Source organism: Condylura cristata, unplaced genomic scaffold (genome assembly GCF_000260355.1).
Source record: "Condylura cristata isolate star-nosed mole 26May11 unplaced genomic scaffold, ConCri1.0 scaffold00006, whole genome shotgun sequence".
NCBI classification, from domain to species: domain Eukaryota; kingdom Metazoa; phylum Chordata; class Mammalia; order Eulipotyphla; family Talpidae; genus Condylura; species Condylura cristata.
In genome coordinates, this window is record NW_004567107.1 from 16,991,001 (window position 1) to 17,012,308 (window position 21,308).

The 21,308-nt window shown below is 39.5% G+C and overlaps 1 protein-coding gene across 1 annotated transcript in view; it reads left to right on the forward strand.

The window, feature by feature from the left end:
• Positions 1 to 4,863: 4,863 nt before the first annotated feature.
• Positions 4,864 to 21,308, forward strand: part of SVEP1 (sushi, von Willebrand factor type A, EGF and pentraxin domain containing 1) — a 146,495-nt gene continuing 130,050 nt past the window's right edge. The window contains exon 1 of the mRNA XM_004677442.2: positions 4,864 to 5,685. Coding sequence (XP_004677499.1) covers positions 5,152 to 5,685 — 534 coding nt within the window. The 5' untranslated portion in view covers positions 4,864 to 5,151. The remainder of the gene's footprint in view (positions 5,686 to 21,308) is intronic.

Here is a 21,308-nt window from a genome sequence, read left to right on the forward strand (position 1 = left end):
ATAATCCTTCCTCCTGTGTTGACTGCCTGTCTCAGATGCACTAACCCAGCCTTAGAGACTTTAAAACAAAGCAAGACACTGTTCCCAGTACACATAAATATGGAAATTTTTCCAGCTTCTGTTCCCAAGTTACCAAACTTGATTGTTGACATTTCAGAAAGATCTTCACCAGCACTCTTCGTTTGCTGTCTTCCTCAGTTACCCTCCACCTTTCCCTGAACAAAAGTCTGCCCTATATTGTTTCACAGCATCTGCCTTAATGTAGAAAGACCGCTGTGGTGAAGGGCAGGGTGCAGGTGGGTGCCTACGGGTCCCAGTAGATAGACAGAGCTTGAGATTTGGTTCCTGATTGATCAAACTGGGAAGACTTTGAATCAGGATGCAGGTGGTGAGAAAACAGAACATATCCACCACCCCCTACCCTACCGATGCACATGTTTTATTTGGTCCACAGACATCATCATTTCATGAGAAAAAGACAGAGTAGCATTTTCTCAATTTAGCTCCAGATTGGCCTTTTAGTACCTTTAGGTTCCCTCTCAGTCTTTCCTTTTAATGGAGTGAGTGTTTATCATTTCCTGGATGTTATTTTGTGTTATAAGCCAGGGTTTCTGAAGGTTGGTACTACTCATGTGTTGGATTGGATGCGTCTTTGTTGAAAGGACTTCCCAGTGCATTGTACGACTTTTAGTTGCATTCTCAGTCTTTAAACTAGACGCTAGTAACATCCCCCCCCCAATGACTCTAAACATTGCCTGATTACTCCAAGTGTCAATATCAGAGGGTTAACTCAATGACATTCTAAGGACTTTTCTATGGCCCCATTTTCTCACCACAAGGATGAGGAACAAGGCCTGATGTTAGCCCATTGGAAATACACAGCTCCAGAATAGGTAGGACTTAGGTTCTCACCCTAGAATATGAATCAGAATATCCAGGGATCTCTAACTGCATCTAGAGTCGTGGTAGATAATGTAAAATACTGCTACTTTCATTGCTAGTTTAAAAAAAAAGAGGCATTTACTAGTTGATAGATGATAGTGTTTAATGCAATCATGAAGTAAATATACTGCTATCTGATGAATTTAATTTTTAAAAACTTTTAGTTTCAGCTGGGTATTTTTTGTGTGCCAAGAAAAATAAAAACTTCATAAGGACTAGGATAAAAAATGTAGGAAAGAAGAATTTAATCTTATCCCCACCACTGCTCAATTACAAATGCCTTGCCAGAACTGAGCGCTGCTATGTAAAATTCATCATTATATGTAACTCCAACAGACGTCAGGTAAATAAATGTACTGCCCCAAAGAAAGGCAGAAAGTCCTTGCACAAACTCATATATAACTCTTTCCTGAAGGAAATACCCACATTTTAGGGCAGACTGAGATTTCCAAGGTTTTGTCTTTGCTTTTTAGACTTAACTATTTACCCATTGCTATATAACTTAATGTAATTATTTGTGCTGTTTATCAAGTAGTTTTGGCTTTCAGCTTTCTAGGAATATGATAGGGTTGCACTTTCCTCTGGGGTAGACTTGGCCCTGTAATTTTCTTTCATCAATGAAATGGAGCAGAAGTGATGTGCCATTACCTTCAACAGGCAATTTTAGAAGCCAGGAAGCAATTCACTCTGTCCCTTTTTCTCTGCCACATCATTCATGAAAGCATGTGTTGAGAAGGTAGTCTCCCTAGTAAACTCATGAGTTTGAGTTTACTAATCAGGATCACGCTGGGCTGAGTGAGATAGAAATCTCAGTAGCCAGGGCCCTCCCTGGTGGCACAACAGGTTAAAGTGCACACTGCGAAGTTAGCCTCAGCCATTTCAGTTCGATCCCCGGGCTGGGAGGTAATCCACAGGGCACAGCACACCTCTCCTGTCTCACCTGCTGCTCTTTTCAGCAGTATACTTCATAGATCTAAATGTTCTGCTCCCCACTCTCATCTCAATAGCCAAAGGCTAGACAGACACCTGAGTTGAGGACAGTGATCTTGCTCCTGGAGTCCGCAGGAATCCAGGCTCCTTTCCAGCTTACTTCTTGCACAGCACTAGAATAGAACCATATTTTTATGGTCCAAGATGACTGTTAGAACCCTGGTACCCCCCATATTTATGTTCTATACAGAAAGATGGATCAAAGAATGAAAGGAAAAGACAACAGATAAAAATAGTGGCTTTTGAAGATGTTTTCTGGAAGCTGTTACACAAACTCAGCATTCATATAAATCAGTACTCAGAAACTAGTGGTGTGGCCATATTCAGTTGCAAGGGTTACTTAGCTGTATAGTCCTTATTTTAGGTAACCTGTGTGCTATGGCTGTTGAAGAACAGAAGGCCAGATATGATGAGTAGGTGACTAGGAGTCTCAGCTACAGTAAGTATATGACCTATGCTAGAATAATTATAAAGGCCCCAGCTGCTCAGTCAGGGTGTCAAGTTAAGATATGGATAAATAGGCCCTCGCTGGTGGCGCAGCGAGTTAAAGCATAGCACTGCTTCCGCATGAGTTCGATTCCCGCCTATCCCGGAGGTGACCACATGGTGTGGCAGACCTCTCCTGACCCACCTACTGCTCCCCTAAGCAGTGTACTTCGTTGATCTGCCTGTTCTGTTCCCCACTCTGTCTCTGGTGAAGCCTCTCACCGCCCCTGAGCCTCTGGCCTGTACCCCAGTTCTGTATGCACAAATAAATAAATCTAAAAAAAAAAGATATGGATAAATAAGCCAAGCCTGCTCCAATGGGATGCCTCTTTAAGGTAATGGTGGTGATTGCATTTGTTCATTTTTTTTTTTTAATTTGAGTTTGTGGGGAAGAGTCTCGGGCCATCATTGTAAAGACAAACTAAATCTAACAAGCAAGAATAAGCAGAAAAGAGAGAAAATTGACACAGTTCTTGATTTCATTTCCTAGCCCTTTTTGAGACCAGCTTTACCGCTGCCCCTGTGAGTCAAGAAATGCCTTTTTTTTTTTTCCAAGTGAAAAGTAGAGTGTACCTTGCTTATACTTGCAACCATAAAGTCCTAAAGCAGTTGTCTACTTTCCTGGGTTTTTGTGGAGGACACATGAGGTAGTTCATGTAAGTAACTGCTCTCATATCTGGCACATAAGGTCTCTAAAAATTTTGCTCTTAATGGTGTGTTTGAAATGTCAAAGAGTAGCTGAAATTTGGTAAAACTTTTTTTTTTTAAGTCTTAGGTCAAATGAAGTCTTGTTCACTTTCCAGGATTTCTCCTCTTCCTTATTCCCCATTCTCCATTATTCTTGTTTGCTTCTTATTGCTTTGTTAATTGTTTGCAAATCTATGTTATTCTGATATCCTTTGAGCTTTTGGAGAACTAAGAGTGAATCTTATTCATTATTAAATCTTCTATATGTAAAATCCTGGCACATAGTAGAAGGTCATTAATAAGAAAAATAAGGATTTGAGTAGTATTCGCAATTAAAGTTTGCAATAGTAGCAACTGACATTTCTCAAGTACATGCTTAGCACTGTTTAAGAATGTTCTTATATTTTAATGCTCACTTTTAATACATTACTCATTTTATAAAGGAATGAATGGTGTCACGACCAAACAGCCAGAAAATGGCAGAGCCAAAGTTTCCCAAACTGACTCCAGAGCCCTAATATTTCAATCAACCTATGGTGAAATCTCTCATTAAATATGTGCTATCTTTCATTAACTAAAGTTGGAACTAAATCTGCTATTAGAGACATAGGAAACTTTGAGGTCATTGAATTCCATCATGAAATAGATGCAGAAACTGAAGGCAAGGATCAGAAGTGACTTGGTTCAGATGGTTTATATAATGGTAGAGACATATGTACATAGGGACCTGATTCCTAGCTTGTATCTTTTAATCTGGGACCTCACTTCTCTACCTTCTTGACCCATCCACTTTGGGACCTTGCTTTGGAAAAGCCACTTTTAGGCAGCAACTTGGGTTTTAAAGTAAGCTAGATGCCAGGTATCATTCAAAGCCAAAGAGAGAGACTTCTGAGGAGGGGTTTCGAGCATCACCTGTTGAAACAGACCGCATGCACATGAAAGGGGAATGTAGGACTCCGCTCATTCTTCAGATTTCAGCACAAATTTACATGCTCAGAGAAGGCTTCTCTGCTCTCCAAGGTCAAAACTATTAACCTAAGATCTTCTTAGCACTTAGCACAGCCAGCTGCAAGTGTAAGTATTGTTTGTGTGACTATTTGGTTAGGGTCACCTGTTTATTGACTGGCAAGTGCCTGGGGGTCAGACTCCAAGTCAATTTCTTCCCTATAATCCTGAGGCTTAGCAAGTGCTCAAACATACTTGTTGAGCTCAAGAAGGCACAAACAAAAGCATAAGTAAACTCGCGCTCCAGTGAGGTGCTGTGACATATCACTCCATGGAGTGCACGGAGGTAGGTGCGGCCCCTGCACGCGGTGATGAGAAGGGGCTCTCAGGAGTTTGCCTACTCACAGACCAGGGATCAGAGGTTCCCACCCGCCAAGTCAAATAAACATCTATTTAGAGAGGGCTTGAAAGAGACACAAAAGGTGAGCTAGCAGTCTTCAAATGATGCTTCCAACTCCCTAGCCAGTCCGTGTGTTTTCCTCTACAAAGTGTTTCCAATTACTGTGGCACTCTCGGTATCTGGATCCATCTCCAGTGAATTCCTCTGCAGCTCCTGCCAGACATATGGGATCAATCAGGGTTTCGGCGCTGGTGCGCTTGCTGCGGGAATGTTGACAGCCTGACAGACGCGGGGTTCTGGTGTCATGGAATCTCCGAGTCTTTGGCTTGATCCCGGGAGGAGAATGAGAGGGGGGGAGGAGAGAGATAGAGGCAGAGATAGGGGAAGGAGAGGGGAGAGACACAGAGAGGAGGGAGCAGGAGCGAGAAGCGGGAGATTTTTCTTGACTGCCCCCTTTCCTTCAAACATTTTATAGGCTTCAGGGAGAGAGGAGGAGGAGAGAGAAGGGAAAGGACCAGAGCGAGTGGGCAGAGAGCGCGCGCCGTTCCCTCCCGAGGCCCCGAGCTGCCAGCGGGTCTGGATCGTGTCCCCAGTGTTAGATGAAAGGACGCTGAGGCTCGCGGCCGCCGCCCCGCGCCGCGCACACCCCTCTGCCCGCCCGGCCGCCGCCTGGACTCCGGGGCGGCCGCTCCGTGTCCAGCATGTGGCCGCGCCTGGCCTTTTGTTGCTGGGGTCTGGCGCTTGTCTCGGGCTGGGCGACCTTTCAGCAGATGTCCCCGTCGCGCAATTTCAGCTTCCGCCTCTTCCCCGAGGCCGCGGCCGGGGCCCCGGGGCGGCTGCTCGCCCCGCTCGCGCCGGCAGAGGAGGACGCCCAGGAGGGCAAAGTGGAGCGGCTGGGCCAGGCGTTCCGGAGACGCGTGCGGCGCCTGCGGGAGCTCAGCGAGCGCCTGGAGCTCGTCTTCCTAGTGGACGAGTCGTCCAGCGTGGGCCAAGCCAACTTCCTCAGCGAGCTCAAGTTCGTCCGCAAGCTGCTGTCCGACTTCCCCGTGGTGCCCACCGCCACGCGCGTGGCCATCGTGACCTTCTCGTCCAAGAACAACGTGGTGCCGCGCGTCGACTACATCTCCTCCCGCCGCGCGCACCAGCACAAGTGCGCGCTGCTCAGCCGCGAGATCCCGGCCATCACCTACCGCGGCGGCGGTACCTATACCAAAGGCGCCTTCCAGCAAGCCGCGGTAAGGCGCCCGCCCCTCGCATACCCCGGCCCTCTCCACCCCTGCCCCCCACTGAGGGTCCTTCCCACCCACCACCGCCTGCCCGGCTCTGATCCCCCGAGTTCAGTCTGGGCATGTCCAGCGTCCCCATGTCCAGCGTCCCCATCCAGAAAAAGAGCCCTCGCGTCTCTCCCATTGTTAGAGGGGTCCCCAGGGAGTATGGATTTACAAGGCTGATCAGTGAGCTGTAAGTGGGCTTCCTCGAGGACCCTCCCGGGAAGGAGCCCTTCAGAGCCTCTATCCGCATTCGCTCTTGTAAGAGAGATCAGGTTCTAACTGTCCGAACAGGGGATGTTTTATGAAGAGTGTCTAAAGGTAGGACCCAGTTTCCCTCTACATTATTTTATACGCTCCGAACATGTACTTGTTGATTGCCCTGGTAAATTTTGGAGTTCTTGATGTTTAACATCTGGGTAAGAGGAAGTCGCTTTAGAGGACAAAGCTTTACAAAATTTAACTTTGTTTTTGTTTTCTGATTACAAAGTCATACCTATGTGGCTGAAGGGAAATGTGAAACATACAGGAATGTGTGAGGAATGAATTAAGCAAAAATGAGGGGGAAAGTCCAAGGACCCCAGCACCCTTAAAATACCACTTTTAGCATGCTGTGGACCATTAACCTGGTACTCTATCTATCCATCCATCCAATGTCATTAAACCAAATTGGCATCTTGTAGTCTGCGTTTTTCATTGACTTGTTTAAAATGCATACTATTCCACTGAATCTGAAGCCATAGTTTATCTCTCCAGTGACTCATCGTTGAACATTTAGGTCTTCTATCAAGTTATGATAAACACGTATTTATCATATTTGTGGACCCTTTTGATCAGTTCTTGAGGAAAGATTTCTATAAAGTGACAGAATTAAAGGGCTGGAACTTTTGCAAACTCCATTGTGTCACCCTGTTCTCCTTAGAGGGCTATATAAATTTACATTTCTGCCAGCAGATTATCACAATAAATTTACCACATGTTCACCAGTGTCAATATTATTTTGAATATCTTTGCCACCCTGATAGAGGAGAAATATTATTTGACAAATTCAAAATTTTAATTTATGAATATTTTCCAATATATTTACTAGGTGACTGGGGTTTTTCCTTTTCCTTTGATAATTATCTGGTCATAATTTAATTATGACCAGAAAACCAGGTACCTGGTTTTCTTTACCATAATTATTTATATAAAACTTTTGATATCACCAATCACTAGATTTCAGTATATGCTGCACAAGTTTTTTTTTTTTTTTCAGTATACCCTCTTTTACTTTTGTTATCGAGGTGTTGTTAGGTGGATGGTTTGAATTTCTATATACTCAAAGCTACCAAACTTTGTCCTTAAGAATCTATATTTGCTTGTTTTTTTAGAGTGGTCTTCTTATTTCCCAAATTAAAAAAAAAAAGCATAGCTTTTCATTTAACAATTGAACCCATCTGGAATTTATTTTAAAGCATGCTATGACCAAAACAGCTAATTTTCATTTTTAATAGATAGTTAATTCAACACTGTTTGCCTGATAACCATCCTTACCCTTTTAGTACTTTTATTTAGTACTAAATATTTATGAGATTTAATCTCCTCCTAGCTTTCAATTCCATCTTGTTATCTATTATTTTTCAGCTTTGCCAAAATAATTTATTATAGCCTTATATTTAAGTAGCTTATAATGCAAATTTTCTGTACTTTTAAAAAAATCTGTATTTTTAAAGCTAATTTGTATGTTTCTATTACTTAATATAAATTAATTCATTTTTTATACATTCCAAGTGAAGCCAGCCAGAATTTATATTTCAGTATAGAATATAATAAATTAATTTGGGGATTACTTACACTTTTATAATTATATTCCTTACAGTTCAAAACTGTGGTATGTCCACATATACTAGAGTTTTATATATCCTCAGTAAAAATAGATTCTTAAAAATTAGAGCCCTATATATAGTTTCCAACTTCAGACGTAAGTATATTCTATTCATTATTGCTGTCATGAATGGCTTCTTTTTAAATGAAGTTATTTTTGAAGTATAGAAATAATGTGGATATTTTAAATATCTGTACATCTAGATTCTTGCATCTCTGGGATTCATTTTCTTTTCTTTTGAAATACATTTTATTTGACAGATAACATATTTATTGTAGAAAATAAACTAGTTAAAAATATTCTCCAAAATACTCTATTTTGGTACACACTCTTCTTGGCTTCCTGCAGTTGGCAAGGTAATAGCTATGTTTTACATATAGCTATTACATATGCATAATGTTTACCCAACAAAGGTCCATATTGTGCATTCCTTTTGCTAACTCGCTTTCTATCCATCGTCTTTTGGTTCTTCTTTCCATAACAAGAAATATAACTTTACATTATCTTTTTCATTATTGCATGGTATTCTACTGTAGAACGTGCCTTTATTTTCATCATGTAAAGTGGTAAGCTGTTAAAACCGCTCCTGCATCACCCAAATCTTCCCATATCTAGTAATTTCCTATTGCCAATTCCTGAAGTGGTGGACATTTCCACAGCGAGGAGTAGGCCCATTTTTAAGGCCTTGGTTGCATGTGCCATGATGCTTGGTATTGCTCCCACATTGCACTCCTGCCTGCACACCTAGTCAGAGCCCAGGATGCTGCCAACATCAGTGTCAGCATCAGTTGAGCATCCTCCTACTCCTCCCAACTTTCTGTGTGAAAAAGTGGAGTCCCATTTCATATTGTATGTCCTTATTATTGGCCTACATATCATTCTTGTTTTGAATAATTATTAAAATATTTTGGGATCATTGTCAGCATCATCCTTTTCCTATTAATTTGCAAATGCTCTTTGTATCCTAGTTGCATGAACTCCTGCTGATAGAACTCTCCCAGTACGGGACAAATATTTTTTCTCCATGTTTCACTTGCCTTTTAATTTTGATGATGGAAACAGCAGGTATCATTTTACCTATCTATTATTTTTCGTGGGTGTTTTTTCATTTTCTGTGAAGTTTGAAAAGATGTTGCCTTAAAGAGGTGAAATAACTCCTTAAAGATGCTGTCTGTTTATTGAAATCATTGCTTCAGGCAGGGTTGTTTTGCAGCCCGGTTCTCTGTTGTCCTCCACTCCGAGTACTCAGCATGTTCCAGGGGCTGTCCTTATTCCTGATGTCACTGCCCACACTATCAGGGTTAAGCTTGCATATATAAGCCACTGTTTGTTTTGGCCAGATTTGCCTGAGGGCCTCTGAATCCTGTTGATCCAAAACAGTTAAATGGGTAATGAGTCAAGTACACACTTCTTGCCTCAAGTCCTACTCTGTCTTCAGCTTTTTCCTTCCAAATACTACATCCTGTCTTGGAAAGTGGAATTGCCAGAAAGGTTCCCAGTGCCTTTCTTTAGTCTGGATCTGTCTGTCATCTAGCAGAACAGGCAGAGATTTCTCAGCAGTTGGTGTTAACTGAACTTCCCCTTGGTTTTATTTTCCTTTTCTCATTTTGGTTGGGATGAAAAAGTGCAGGAGAGGATCAGCTGGACTCAAACCCTGTCTAACCTGGAAACTTTCATGTCTTTATTGTAGCTTTTCCAAGGCTCTGATGAGTATTCTTCAGTATAGGTAAAATATGATTGAGAAAAATGATAGATGAACAGTGTGTAGAAATGGCATCAGTGGAGATTTGAATAGGAATTTATTGCATCGAGATCACACAGGCTTGTTTCATTGCAGAGCTGATTTGGAAATGGCAAGCTATAGTTTGGTTTATGCACTTCATCATGGAAATGAGAAAGTCATATTCCCACGTGTGCAAAATGGTAATATTAGATGCTGTGATCCGAACTTTATGTGAAACTGTAAATCATAGGCCATTTTTTGAGGTTATTAATTTCTTTCCCCAGAAAAAAATTGTTATTTGAAACTGAACATGCATACAACCATAGTCACACACACACACGAACACATGAACATGTATGTCGATAACGTGCCTACAAATAATTACTCCCACAATTCAGATACCTTCCTCTCCTATGTAAAATCTATGCATGTAGAATTTCCTTTACCAGCATGAGTTTTGCTAATGGAAAAGAACAACAGTGTTGCTTCAGTTTTTATTTGGCATCAGAATTGTACCCTTGATGGACAGTACATGTGTGGCCTCCATGATCACACTTTATTTGGAAGGATAAACCTCAGTGTAGACCTTCCCCTTTTAAGCACCAGCCCTTTGCTCTGTGTGAAACCTGTAGTTATGGCAGATCCTTCCAGAGACTCAGTCAATAGAGCAGAGGAAAGATTTAGCACCTTAAACATAATTGCCTAAAATACTTAATGTTTACAAAATAAAAGGAAATGCTCCAGTGTTTCCTTTCCAGGGAACGATTGTTTCATAACAACCTTTCTCCTTGGTTTTTCTCCCTGTCATTATTGGTAAATTGTCTTTCCTAAACTGCAAGTTTTGGATCAGCCCCACGATGAATGCAAGACTGTCTCCTAAGTCTTTCAGAACCCCTCACTCTCACTTCACTTTGACTAAACAAACATAGCATGAAGCTTCCTTTGGAAAAAAAAAATGCTGCTTTCTTCATTGTCCCAGAATTCCAGAAATATGATCTTTGAGTGGGGAATGTGCTGTCTTGCCAAAAATCTGAGCTGTAGCTGCCAGAAGATGGAATAAGTAGGAATCTTCCTTCTTAGCTTCAGGAAAGGGGCATCTTCATTATCTGTCCCCCATGGTATGCATGCATACTTTACCTGGAGGGTAACCTGCTCTCTTAGTCTCACGGGAAGAAAGTGTCTCCTTTTAAGTTTTCTAATAAAACGTGGACATGGACATGATGCCACTAGATTAAAACCTTGATGAATTAAATTAGGGCCACTGCTGTTGCAATAGGAACTTTGTTGCTGTTTTGCTGCAGGAAGACAGTGAGGGACACAGCAGTTGGGAGCAGGTTTGCAAAGCATGACTCTGCTCCTTGAGCAGAAGTACTTGTGCCATTTATTGAGAGCACACAGGTTAGTAAAAGCTGATTACGCGACCATAGTATGAGGAAGAGAGTCTGGGGGTGAGGGGAGACATGAGGGAAAGAGATCTAGGAGGGACAGGGGAAGGGGACATTGTGACCATACATCAGCAAAGTATTTGAGGTATTACAAACAGAGTTATCCTAAGACCACCATGGAGATAATCATGTAATCAGGTCAATAGTGGCCTCGGCATTCTGCGCCTGCCCATGATGTGGCTATACCCCATAGGTAGTTCTGCTGGGATTTATAGATAGAAATAGGTCACAGTTATCTGTGAGTGGCCAGCTCATTGGAACCCACGCACTGTGTGTTTTTGTATATGAGCTCCATAATTACCTTTTTTTAATGGTTCAGATGCTAGGGAACAAGTCAAGTTTGGGTTCTCCTTTTCTTCCTACATGGGGAATCAAACATTTTTGCAATGAATTTGCTGTTCCAAACTCAGAGCATGCTTTAGATAGCAAGGATTACTCACTGTTGTAGAAGCTAAGGCCTGTTCAATACTCCTGGAAATGTACTCTTTTCTGCACTTCTTCAAATTTTTAAATAATTCTCATATTGCCTGGGTCTTATATAAGAACTTCCTTTGTCATTCCATCAGTATGTCAGAGTGTTTGAGTCTTCAATGTATAAAATGGAACCAGATCTTGTATATTTTCCCAGTAAAATTAAAACTGAAGTTCTTTATTTGACGAGAGGTCAGATGTAATTCTCAACTATTGAATTCAAACTTAATTTAGCATGTACATATATTTTATTCACTAGTTCTAGTTTTCTTTAATTGCTAACCCTGGCCTACATGCACCAATCACTGGCAGACCTTGATATATTTTGTCTTCTGTGCTTCCTTTTAAACCCAAAGAATTGACCAAGGCTAGGGTAATTGGATGTCCTAGCATAATCTAAGGCAGCACTGGCTTAAACATGTTTCACGTTTATTTTTTTTCTCCAATTGTCTCAAGCAGAAAATTCTGAGTGAATAGGGCAGCTGCACTGTGTCTGTTCTTAATGTGTGCCAACTTTAGCTCATCTCCATGGCCTAAGAATAGCTGCTGGGGCTCCTACCATCAAGCACTTATTCCATATCCCAGGAAGAAGGAACAGGCAGATAGTCACATCTCTCTTTAAGGAGACTGGTGATTTACCTGAGACTTGCACATTGTGGAAAACTTGGTCAGATGATTACTCTGAGTTTCCTAGAGCTTCGTTACTGAAGTGGAGTAGTCTTTGCCATATTATTTAAAAAGAAAAGTGTGTGTCTGGGAACCCACTTCATTTCATCTTCAAATGTCATTGACCTGACCCAGCTCAAGATGGAAGTCAGGCTTTTGTAAAGTAAAAAATACTCTATTCCTTATACTAGACTAGACCTCTTTTAACTACCTACATTAGTTTCACAAATATTCTAAGAAGTAAAATTAGTATTTTATTCTTAATTTGATAAGCCAAATTGAACATTTCTTAGGAAAGCATGTTTCTCCTTTGGCTTTACTAAAGTAAGCTGTCAGGTTAAGAGACCTCTATATTAAAGGAATTTCCTGTTTTGTATTATCTCTGCATTTCCCATAGATTTTTAAGACTGTTCTCTAAATTTCCCCCAGGCTATATGAAGAATGAATTTCTGGCATAGAGTGTGCTTACACACAGTAACCTGCTCTGGTCTGGGGAAACTGAAAATAGCTGTAACATAAGAGTGTTTCTATAGCATTTCACTTGCCATGAATGATAGAAAGTTAAATTTATAGCACATTGGTTGGTACAGCTTTTAAAATCAATCTTTATGGAAAAATTTTAAAACAATTTTCTCCTTTGTTATCTGTCTTTCTGATAAACTCCTTTAAGCAGTTGCTCTTTTATTTGTTAAGCAAGAGTGAGGCAATACAATTTTTTTAATTCAGAGCATGTAAAAAGCTATAAACTTGAGGATGTTGAAATAGTGATCACTACCTTGTGTCATATAAACAGATGTAATTCAAAAGCAAGGACAAAATAACTGAACAAGATTAATAGAGAAAAGTATTTTAAATAAAGTTTTTAGCAGAACTTATTACATGATTGAGATTTACTAACTCAATTTAGTAAATTTACTTAGTCATTTACTAAATAAAGTACAAGTTGGATTTTTTTCAAGTTGTAAATTATTGCTAGGGTTTATATAAATGTATTTTGAGGTACATGAGTTTGATGAGATATTTTCTTTTTGCATAGAACTTGGGTATAGGCCAGAAGTGCAGAGGTTAAGAAGATTCACCTGAGACAGAATGGGGAGCAAAGTCAGTGGATTTACTGAAATATACTGCTAAGAGGAACAGCAGGCAAGACAAGAGAGGTCTGTGGTGCCATATGTGGGTCAGCTCCCTGATCAGAGTTTGAAGTCAGGCTGTGGAGGTGATGGCACTGAGACTTAACCCCTAGGCCAACATTCTTCCAGTGCCCTTGTTTAATATTCATCTCCATACATTATAGAATGTGACTTAGGCACACAGCTTCCCAATACTGTTAGGATGACTTGCTTCCCCAAGGTCAGCCAGTGTTGGGCATCTAGAAACCTTTTTCTGCAAAATTTAGCCAAGTTCCTTCCTGGTGAAGCTCTTCTTCCTAAGGAAGGAATGAGAAATGGTGTTATAGGGAGACCAAAGGGTAAGTCTTATGGTTGACACTCCACACAGAAACTAAAATAAGCAAATACCGAATTCCAGTTTTAATTAAAAAAAAATCCATTCTGAGATGTAGTAGGGCCAATAAAGTCATATTTTACAGATGACTCAATGACATAGTAAATTGATCATCTATCATAGGGCATGGGCTAAACTCTCTGTGTGTGTTCCACCAGTATATAAAGCTGTGGATTTAGACCCAATTTTACAAAACATTTGCACTCAGAAGAAAATACTCTAGTGGCAGTGTTTATGGTCTGTCTGTTCAAATATAGCCATTTCTTATTATACATTTGGAAAAATTAGCTTAATGATACATTACTTACTAAGAGGTAACACGCAATTTACCTGAGTAGAGGTGTTCAAAGATATGTATTTGAGGCATCTGGAGGTATAGCTTGAAGTGGTCAACTCTCAAAATCCTTTAAAATCTCAGCTCCTGTTTAAATTTTCACAAGAAGTTTGCATCCTGCCCCACAGCACAACTTTGCTTTAAGAGAAAATGGTGCTTAGCTTACTACCAGGAAATAGTAATGAAAGAGTTCTAATCATTTTTTATCCAGTGCTAAATGCTATAGTATTGGGTCCAGCAGGACTGGAAAATTGTGCCGTGTGGAAAGCAGTGAGCTGTCACCCCCTGCTCACTGTAGCAATCTCTCTCCCCTTTCCTGGTGTCCCCCCTGGATCTTGAGAATCTAGATTCACATAGAAACCTGCCTACACATGATAGTGGGTGTGCTACTGCTTGGCCACCTATGGATATTAACTTAGAGCAGGATGTTGAAGCCACAGATGGTAGAAATAATGGACTCCTTCACATTGCCAAGAGGTCAGGAGAATGTGGCCCCATTTGGCTCGTCACACATGGACAGGGTTGTCTGTCAGTCTCTCTTCCTCGCACTGGTAATTCTTACCACAGAGCATTCTCAGGAATGAAAGATACTCTGTGAGTGTACCAATGCTATCAGAGTCTATCACATGCAAATGAAATCATTTCATTCAAGGACCCAGGTCCTGTAATTAATTCTCCTTCTCCAGCTCACAAGCTTTATTTTTATGGTGGTTTCTGGCCTGCACACTCAAAGACAGTCTGTTTGCCGGCTGGGGTTGGTGTAAAGGGCTCAGACACGTTGAGATGTACCATGATAGTGTCTTTTGACACTGGCATCTCTTTCAACTCAACTCCCTCATTTTGTCTTATACCAATTAAGTTGTGCCTGCAAATAAATACTTGTTTTAATCCTGTTTTATAAGCTTTATCTTTCCAGGTGAGTGTGAAATCAACTGGAGCAGAAATGAGGCAGTTTTTGTTTGTGTTCTTTATAGTAGGTAGGCTTCTAGCCAAGATTTCTCTCTCTTTAGCCAGTCTCCTTCAGAATATGTGTGCTAGGATTTTACAGTGTTGCTCCCAAAGTAATAAGTTCAAGTAGTTATTAGAGTTTTGTAGCAATAAAGATATCAATGTTTAACTTATTTGTGTGTAATCAGTATTAAAAAAATCTGTGTTTCAAACACTCATCTGCAGCAGGATGTGACGTGGGACTCTCTGTTGTCCCAGATTTGGTGTCAGGAACCACTGCTTAAGCTAATGAGCACACTGAGTTTTGCACATTTAAAAAGAGCTGCCAACAGCTGAGAATGATAGATTCCCTCAGAGTTCACCATTGCTGCACAGAGCAAAATCAGTCTCCCTGTCTCCTGTCCAGAGCCTACTCTGGTTTATGGCCCCAGAAAACTGAGGAAAATAGAGACAGAGAAACAGAGCTGGCACCTGGGTCTTCAGGGGAGAGCAGAGTGAGCATTTAGTCAGCACATCTCTCAGGTCTCTCGTGGGTTCTTCCCTTCTAGCAGCTAAGTACAGGGGAGACAGCATTCTGTATACCGGTTGGAAATTGACTTGGGCAGAAACTATTCCTTTGCTTATTTCATGGAGAAGAAGCAAGACAGCAGCATAGCTCGTGTCTCATTTTGGGCTCTGCCATAAGCAGAATCTGAGATAAAGATTTATGAGCAATAGTTTATTTGGAAGGTGATCCTACTCATCATTGGTCAGAGGAGAATGAGGATACAGACCTAGGAAGGTGAGCAGCAACAGAACAGATAACAAAGGTATCGTGTGCTTAACCCACTGGGGAGCTCTAGGAAGCATGCAGAATTTCAGTCCGAATACTCACAACTGAGCGGAATTTATGTACCTTCTCTCTGTGGTCACTATGAAGGGTTGGTCTCTGGAGGGCATTAATTCTCTGTCATTCTCTTCAGTTTGTGGGAAGAATGGTCTCCAGACTCCAAGGGGAGTCCTCAAGGAGAAACAGAAGGTGACGGTTGGACATGGGGAAATGAGAAGGGAAAGACATAGACACTGGCTGTGGAAAGGGGGGGTCTCAAAGGACAGTCTGCACTCCCAACATTTGGGTATATGACTTTTCCATGGAGGAGAACTATGGAAAATAACTGGACTTGAGTCACTTCATTGCCCACTGAGTAAGACAAATCTAGTAGAAAGAAGTTATTTGGTGATGAAAAAGAACTGAAAGAAAAGTTCCCCAAAGAACAAACACATGGATTGACAATGGTGGACCATAAACACAGAAAATACTGATGACTTTTTCTGTATTTCCTTTCACTTTTTCTTGTCTTAAAGATTTCTTCTTTCTCTTATTGTTTCAAGGCATAAGACCTAACATGAGAATTTGGTAGGCAGACATAAAGTCCCTGAAATTTCTAGAAAATTCAAACTCTGAAGTTACAGAGAATACCACTGGCCAGCTCCAATAAAGACATCAATTCAAATAAGATGAGGTCTCTGTCCTTATTGAGCAAAGGAGAGAGACCAGCATCACCTAGACAGGTCTAGGAAGGAGTCATATACCATGTTCACCTGTAATTTGTGTATCTGGTTAAATATTTCCCCATACTTTGGGACAGTATTGAACAAATGAAACCAGATTACTTTGCAAAATTCCTGAAGAGAATTTTCGGGGACTTTATGCCTGCCTACCAAATTATCATGTTAGGTCTTATGCTTTGAAACTGTAAGAGAAAGAAGAAAATTTTGAGTTCTTGAACAGACATATCTTTCTTCAAGTACTTTGGGTAATTAACTAGGTTCATTTACATATCCAAAGCATATTTTAGCAACTCTGTCACTGTTCTAAGTGCAGTATGTAATTAAGTTGTAAGAATTGTTTAAACCACCAGAGACTGTTAGCTCAAATTAATTATAGTTTTACATTGTTAGCCCTTGGCAGTTTGATTCAATAATATGTTTAAGATGAAAGATAGAAATGAGACTTTTAGTGGAGAACATAATACAGATGTCAGTTTATAATGATATACCTGAAATCTATATAATGTTGTAAACCACTGTTACAGTAATAAAAATTGGGGGTGGGAGGAAAACCAGTGGATTATGGTGGAAGATTTTTGGTGTTTTGTTGGTAGGGTTGATGTAATAACAAAATTTATTTAGTGGTGTGAACCTACACTCCTAAAACATATGTGGTAAACTAACATTACCTCATTTTTTTAAGCTTAAAAAAAAAAAGAAGGAAAATCAAGGAGTTCAGTACTTTATAGACATTACATATTCAATAAACTTTTCCAATTATTAAAAAAATTAATATTGAGAAAAATTACATTTTGATTAAAAAGTAAAATAAGTCAACACTACTGAATGATATGTGTAAATATTACTATAGTGACTAACTGCTAATCTAAATACTTATATGCAAGCTAAGTCCTAAATTATTTGGAATATAATTTCAGTTGTTGGAAGATGTAAAATGAAGAGCCTTTTTTTCCATTATGGTAATCAATATGGTCATTTATGCAAACTAAAATACAGAACAAAACATTTATTTGTAAAATCATAAACTGATGTCCAATTATCATTTGAGTTTATCTTTCTGTTTTTTGACTTCCTTATCTGAGATACTTGAATAAATTCTATTATCTTTAACATTACAGGCTAACAATTACTCAGTCATATGAGGTAGGCATTGTTAACATGTCAGCTGAGATCACTTGATAGATTCATTGGTAACAATAATAATAGAGTTAAATTTGATTTTATTACCTTGTAGTCATCTAGCAATTTGCTTGAGTAATAAGTCATTTAGCCCTCTTATTTTCATTTAGATTCTGATGACTTTCCTTTTTTCCATCCAAATTTTCTTTATTCCCAATGTGTTTATAGAATGCATGGTGGAGTTTGGCATTAGGAGACATTTGTTTGGTCTTTTGTGTATTTCACTCTTTTTTTTTTTTTAATAGTCTGACTTAAGTCTGCTACTCATCAACTGTTGTGCACACCATTTCCCAATTTGATGTACTGTCCCTATGGGTCCATTTCAGAATGATTTGTTTTCATGTTTAATAACTAAAACATGTATGTGGGTGGAAAAACTCTACAACCATAAATCTGAGATGTTCCTTTTTGACCCTCTGGTTCTTCTGTGATTTGGCTAGACTGTAATAAATAGCCTAAAGGTCATTTGAACCAACATTTTTTTTTCTTTCTAGAATTTCAGTCTATGAAACCTAAGTAAATACTTAAATAAATGAGGCATACTAAATATAACTATAGATGTTATACTTTTATCATTTTACTTTTGGTTTTCATTGATGGCTCTGTGGTATCATCAAATTCTTTAAATAAAAATCCCTACCTCAGTGCATGGTATATAATAAAAGACTCAATAAAGAGTTGGCAAACTAAATTTAAATATAACATTTGTTATAGTTTCCTATTTCGCAATTACAGGATAGAATTTATTGTAATATCAAATTTGGCCTAGAATTTATTAATTTATTCAATAGGTTGGACTTATGGCTGGTGAAAATTAACTAAATTATTAAAATTGTTTATTTATTTTTTAAAGATCCATTCATTTGTACATACAGAACTGGGGTACAGGCCAGAGGCTCAGGGGTGGCGAGAGGCCTCACCAGAGACAGAGTGGGGAGCAGAACAGGCAGATCGATGAAGTACACTGCTGAGGGGAGCAGCGGGTGGGTCAGGAGAGGTCTGCCGCACCATGTGGTCACCTCCGGGGCAGGCAGGGATCAAACTCATGAGGAAGTGGCTTAAGCTTCTCAGTGTAGTGCTTTAATCTGCTGCGCCACCAGGGAGGGCCTAAAATTGTTTATTCTTTTATCTGCTTATTTCATAGTTATTTTTAAATTGCAATTGAGTGGGAATATGAGTCTATCCTTGCCACATGAAGCATCTAGCAGACTAGTTTGGAATGTAGCCAGGTATATAATCACTAATTATATTTATTATGGGGTTCATACAATGGAATATAGTGGAGGCATTGAGGTGGATTTAATGTTGTCAGTCCACTAGAAATTTGGGAAACTTTCAAAGAGGAAATAAACTTGGATTTGGATTTTGAAGAACTAGTAAAAGTAGAGGTAAACATACCGGGAGCTGAGAAAGAGTTGTTACAGATTTCCAGGCTGAACAGCCGTCAGGAAAGCATGGTGTTTCCCCAAATCTCCAAATTGTCTGGTGGAACAAACATATGGTGTAAGAGGTGGGTGGAGGAAGTAGGCGGTAGACAACAATAGGATAAGAGAAGTGACTAGAAGTTTCATTTGGGAAGGGACATTAAGCTGTCATGTAAAGAAACGTAGACTTCAGTTTTTAAGACAGAGGGAAAATGGTGGAAGTTTTGGACATAATTGGAGTTAGCATTCCCAAAAGATAAGTCTAATGGCAGTTAAGATAATGAATTTGAATGATCAACTTCAGCCCAAGATGCTTAATGCAACTTTTGTTTATTAAGAATCCAGATAAAAATATATGAATCAACAATGAACAATTGTAGTAGTAAGTAGGTAGCTAATTCAGAGGTGAATTGTCTGGCTAGTGGTTTACTGGGGTTGATGGATCAGAAGGAAGTCATTACAGCTTACTCCTAGAATGCACATACGTAAAATGGGTGAATGATACCATATTTAATATATTTGGAAAACTAGAGGAGGGAACCTGTCAGAGACTCTTTGTCCGTGATCACAGATTACTGGGGGGGGGGGGGAACAGGCAGGATCTCAAGGTGGGAGCGGTGTCCGCGAGCAAAGATTCCTAGAAAAGGGGAAAAAAGGGAGCAGGCACCAGGAAGACACAGGAATCTGAGTTGGGAGCAAGTCTTCCTGCTGTGGCTTCAGCAGAGGTTTATTTTATACATTTCAACCAAGCAGTGGGATGACATTGGCATATGAATTGGGCTGAGATCACTATCATTTTTTTTTTTTTAAGAATAGTCTGGGGTCCTATTGACCTTTAGTTGAGATTATAACATTATTTTTAAAATCAATCTATCAAGGCTAAAACAGATATATAGATATATTTACAAAATTTAAGACTAATATTACTATATTTACCACAGTGAAAATTAACCAAAATAAAGTCCCTAAAACCTTATCTACTACTTAATGGCTTTCATTCTCATAGAGACATCCTAGGGGGTAAAGTAAAGTGAGGGCAGGAAGAGGAAATTTCTTGTAAATCAAATTACAGTAAAGTTCTTTGAAAACTTGTTAGAAAGTTTAAGTGAATTTCCTTGAAGTCTAGACGGTAGAGACTTGGGTGAATTTCCATATCTAAAGACTAGATAGTAGAAAGTTTAAGTGGTTATTTAGAAACTGATTAGAAGGCTATGTAAGATAGTAGAGTGATGAGATTTGGGTTCTCCAGGCAGTAAAAGAATATGTTCCAGTATTGATTCAATATTGACTTTACAATAACAGCCAATTGCCTTTATTAATCAGCCAATTGTCAAATCACTTTTGACTTCAAGAGGAATTTCTCACCCTGGTGCAGTACTTGCTTGTCTGGGCCAGGTAGCGCCTTATTGAACTTGGAACTTCCCCTTTTTCTAGGGACCAACCTGTTACAGGATCATTAGTCCATTGTTTAGACATAACATTCTGAGATCACAGAACATTGCAAGGGAACAGGGAAAAGGAGAAATGATATCCACCTATAAGATAGCATAAATAAGAGCCCCTAAGTATGCTACTAGGGGTATATAACTAACATTTTGACGTATATAATGTTAGTTATGTTCACACATACACACACATATATGCATGCACACTCATACACACATGTACTTTCACACACATGTGAGTGTTAGTATAATAATATTATTGACATTTGGAATCTATTATATTTAGGATTATTCCTTTCTATTGTAATGATATTACATGACTGCTCTATAATTTATTAAATTAATAACCTATTAATGACATTCCTTATTTTTCTGTTTTCTGCTATTTAATTTCACTTTCACTAGTGCAGATTTCTAGGTCATTCATAATATTGTGGGTTTACATGAATAATTTTCTAATCAAATCCTTCTCTTCCTACAAGCTTTGTTTTTATGAGTCTGTTCCTTTTTGAGTTTTCAGAGAGGCTATGACTTCTAAATGCAAATGATGCAAGTACCATTCAGTTATAGCTATTTCAGTACTCATGAGTCCTTCTAAATCTTCAGGTTGACTTGCAAGTTCTTGGTTTTACAGAGTATCTTCAAAGTGTTGCTGTAGTATTTTTGTGTACATGTGTGGCTTTTCCCATTGGGGTAAAGATAGAGCTGACTTAACCTGCACTGCCCATAATGGTAGCTACTGATTAGTTGTGGTTATTTAACTTCAGATAAATTAAAATTACATTTAATGATAAATTCAGTGCCTTAGTTGCAGTATCTTCAGTTTGGTGTTCAATAGCCATATATGGCTGGAGGCTAATGTACCACATGCCAGTCATCACAGAAAGTTCTGTAGGATAGTGCTACCTAGACTCTTTTCAGACTCAGCACAGGGTTTATTTGATTTTTAAAAAATATTTATATATGCACACAGAACCGGAGTACAGGCCAGAGGTGCAGAGGCGGTGAGAGGATTCCCAGAGACAGAGTGGGGA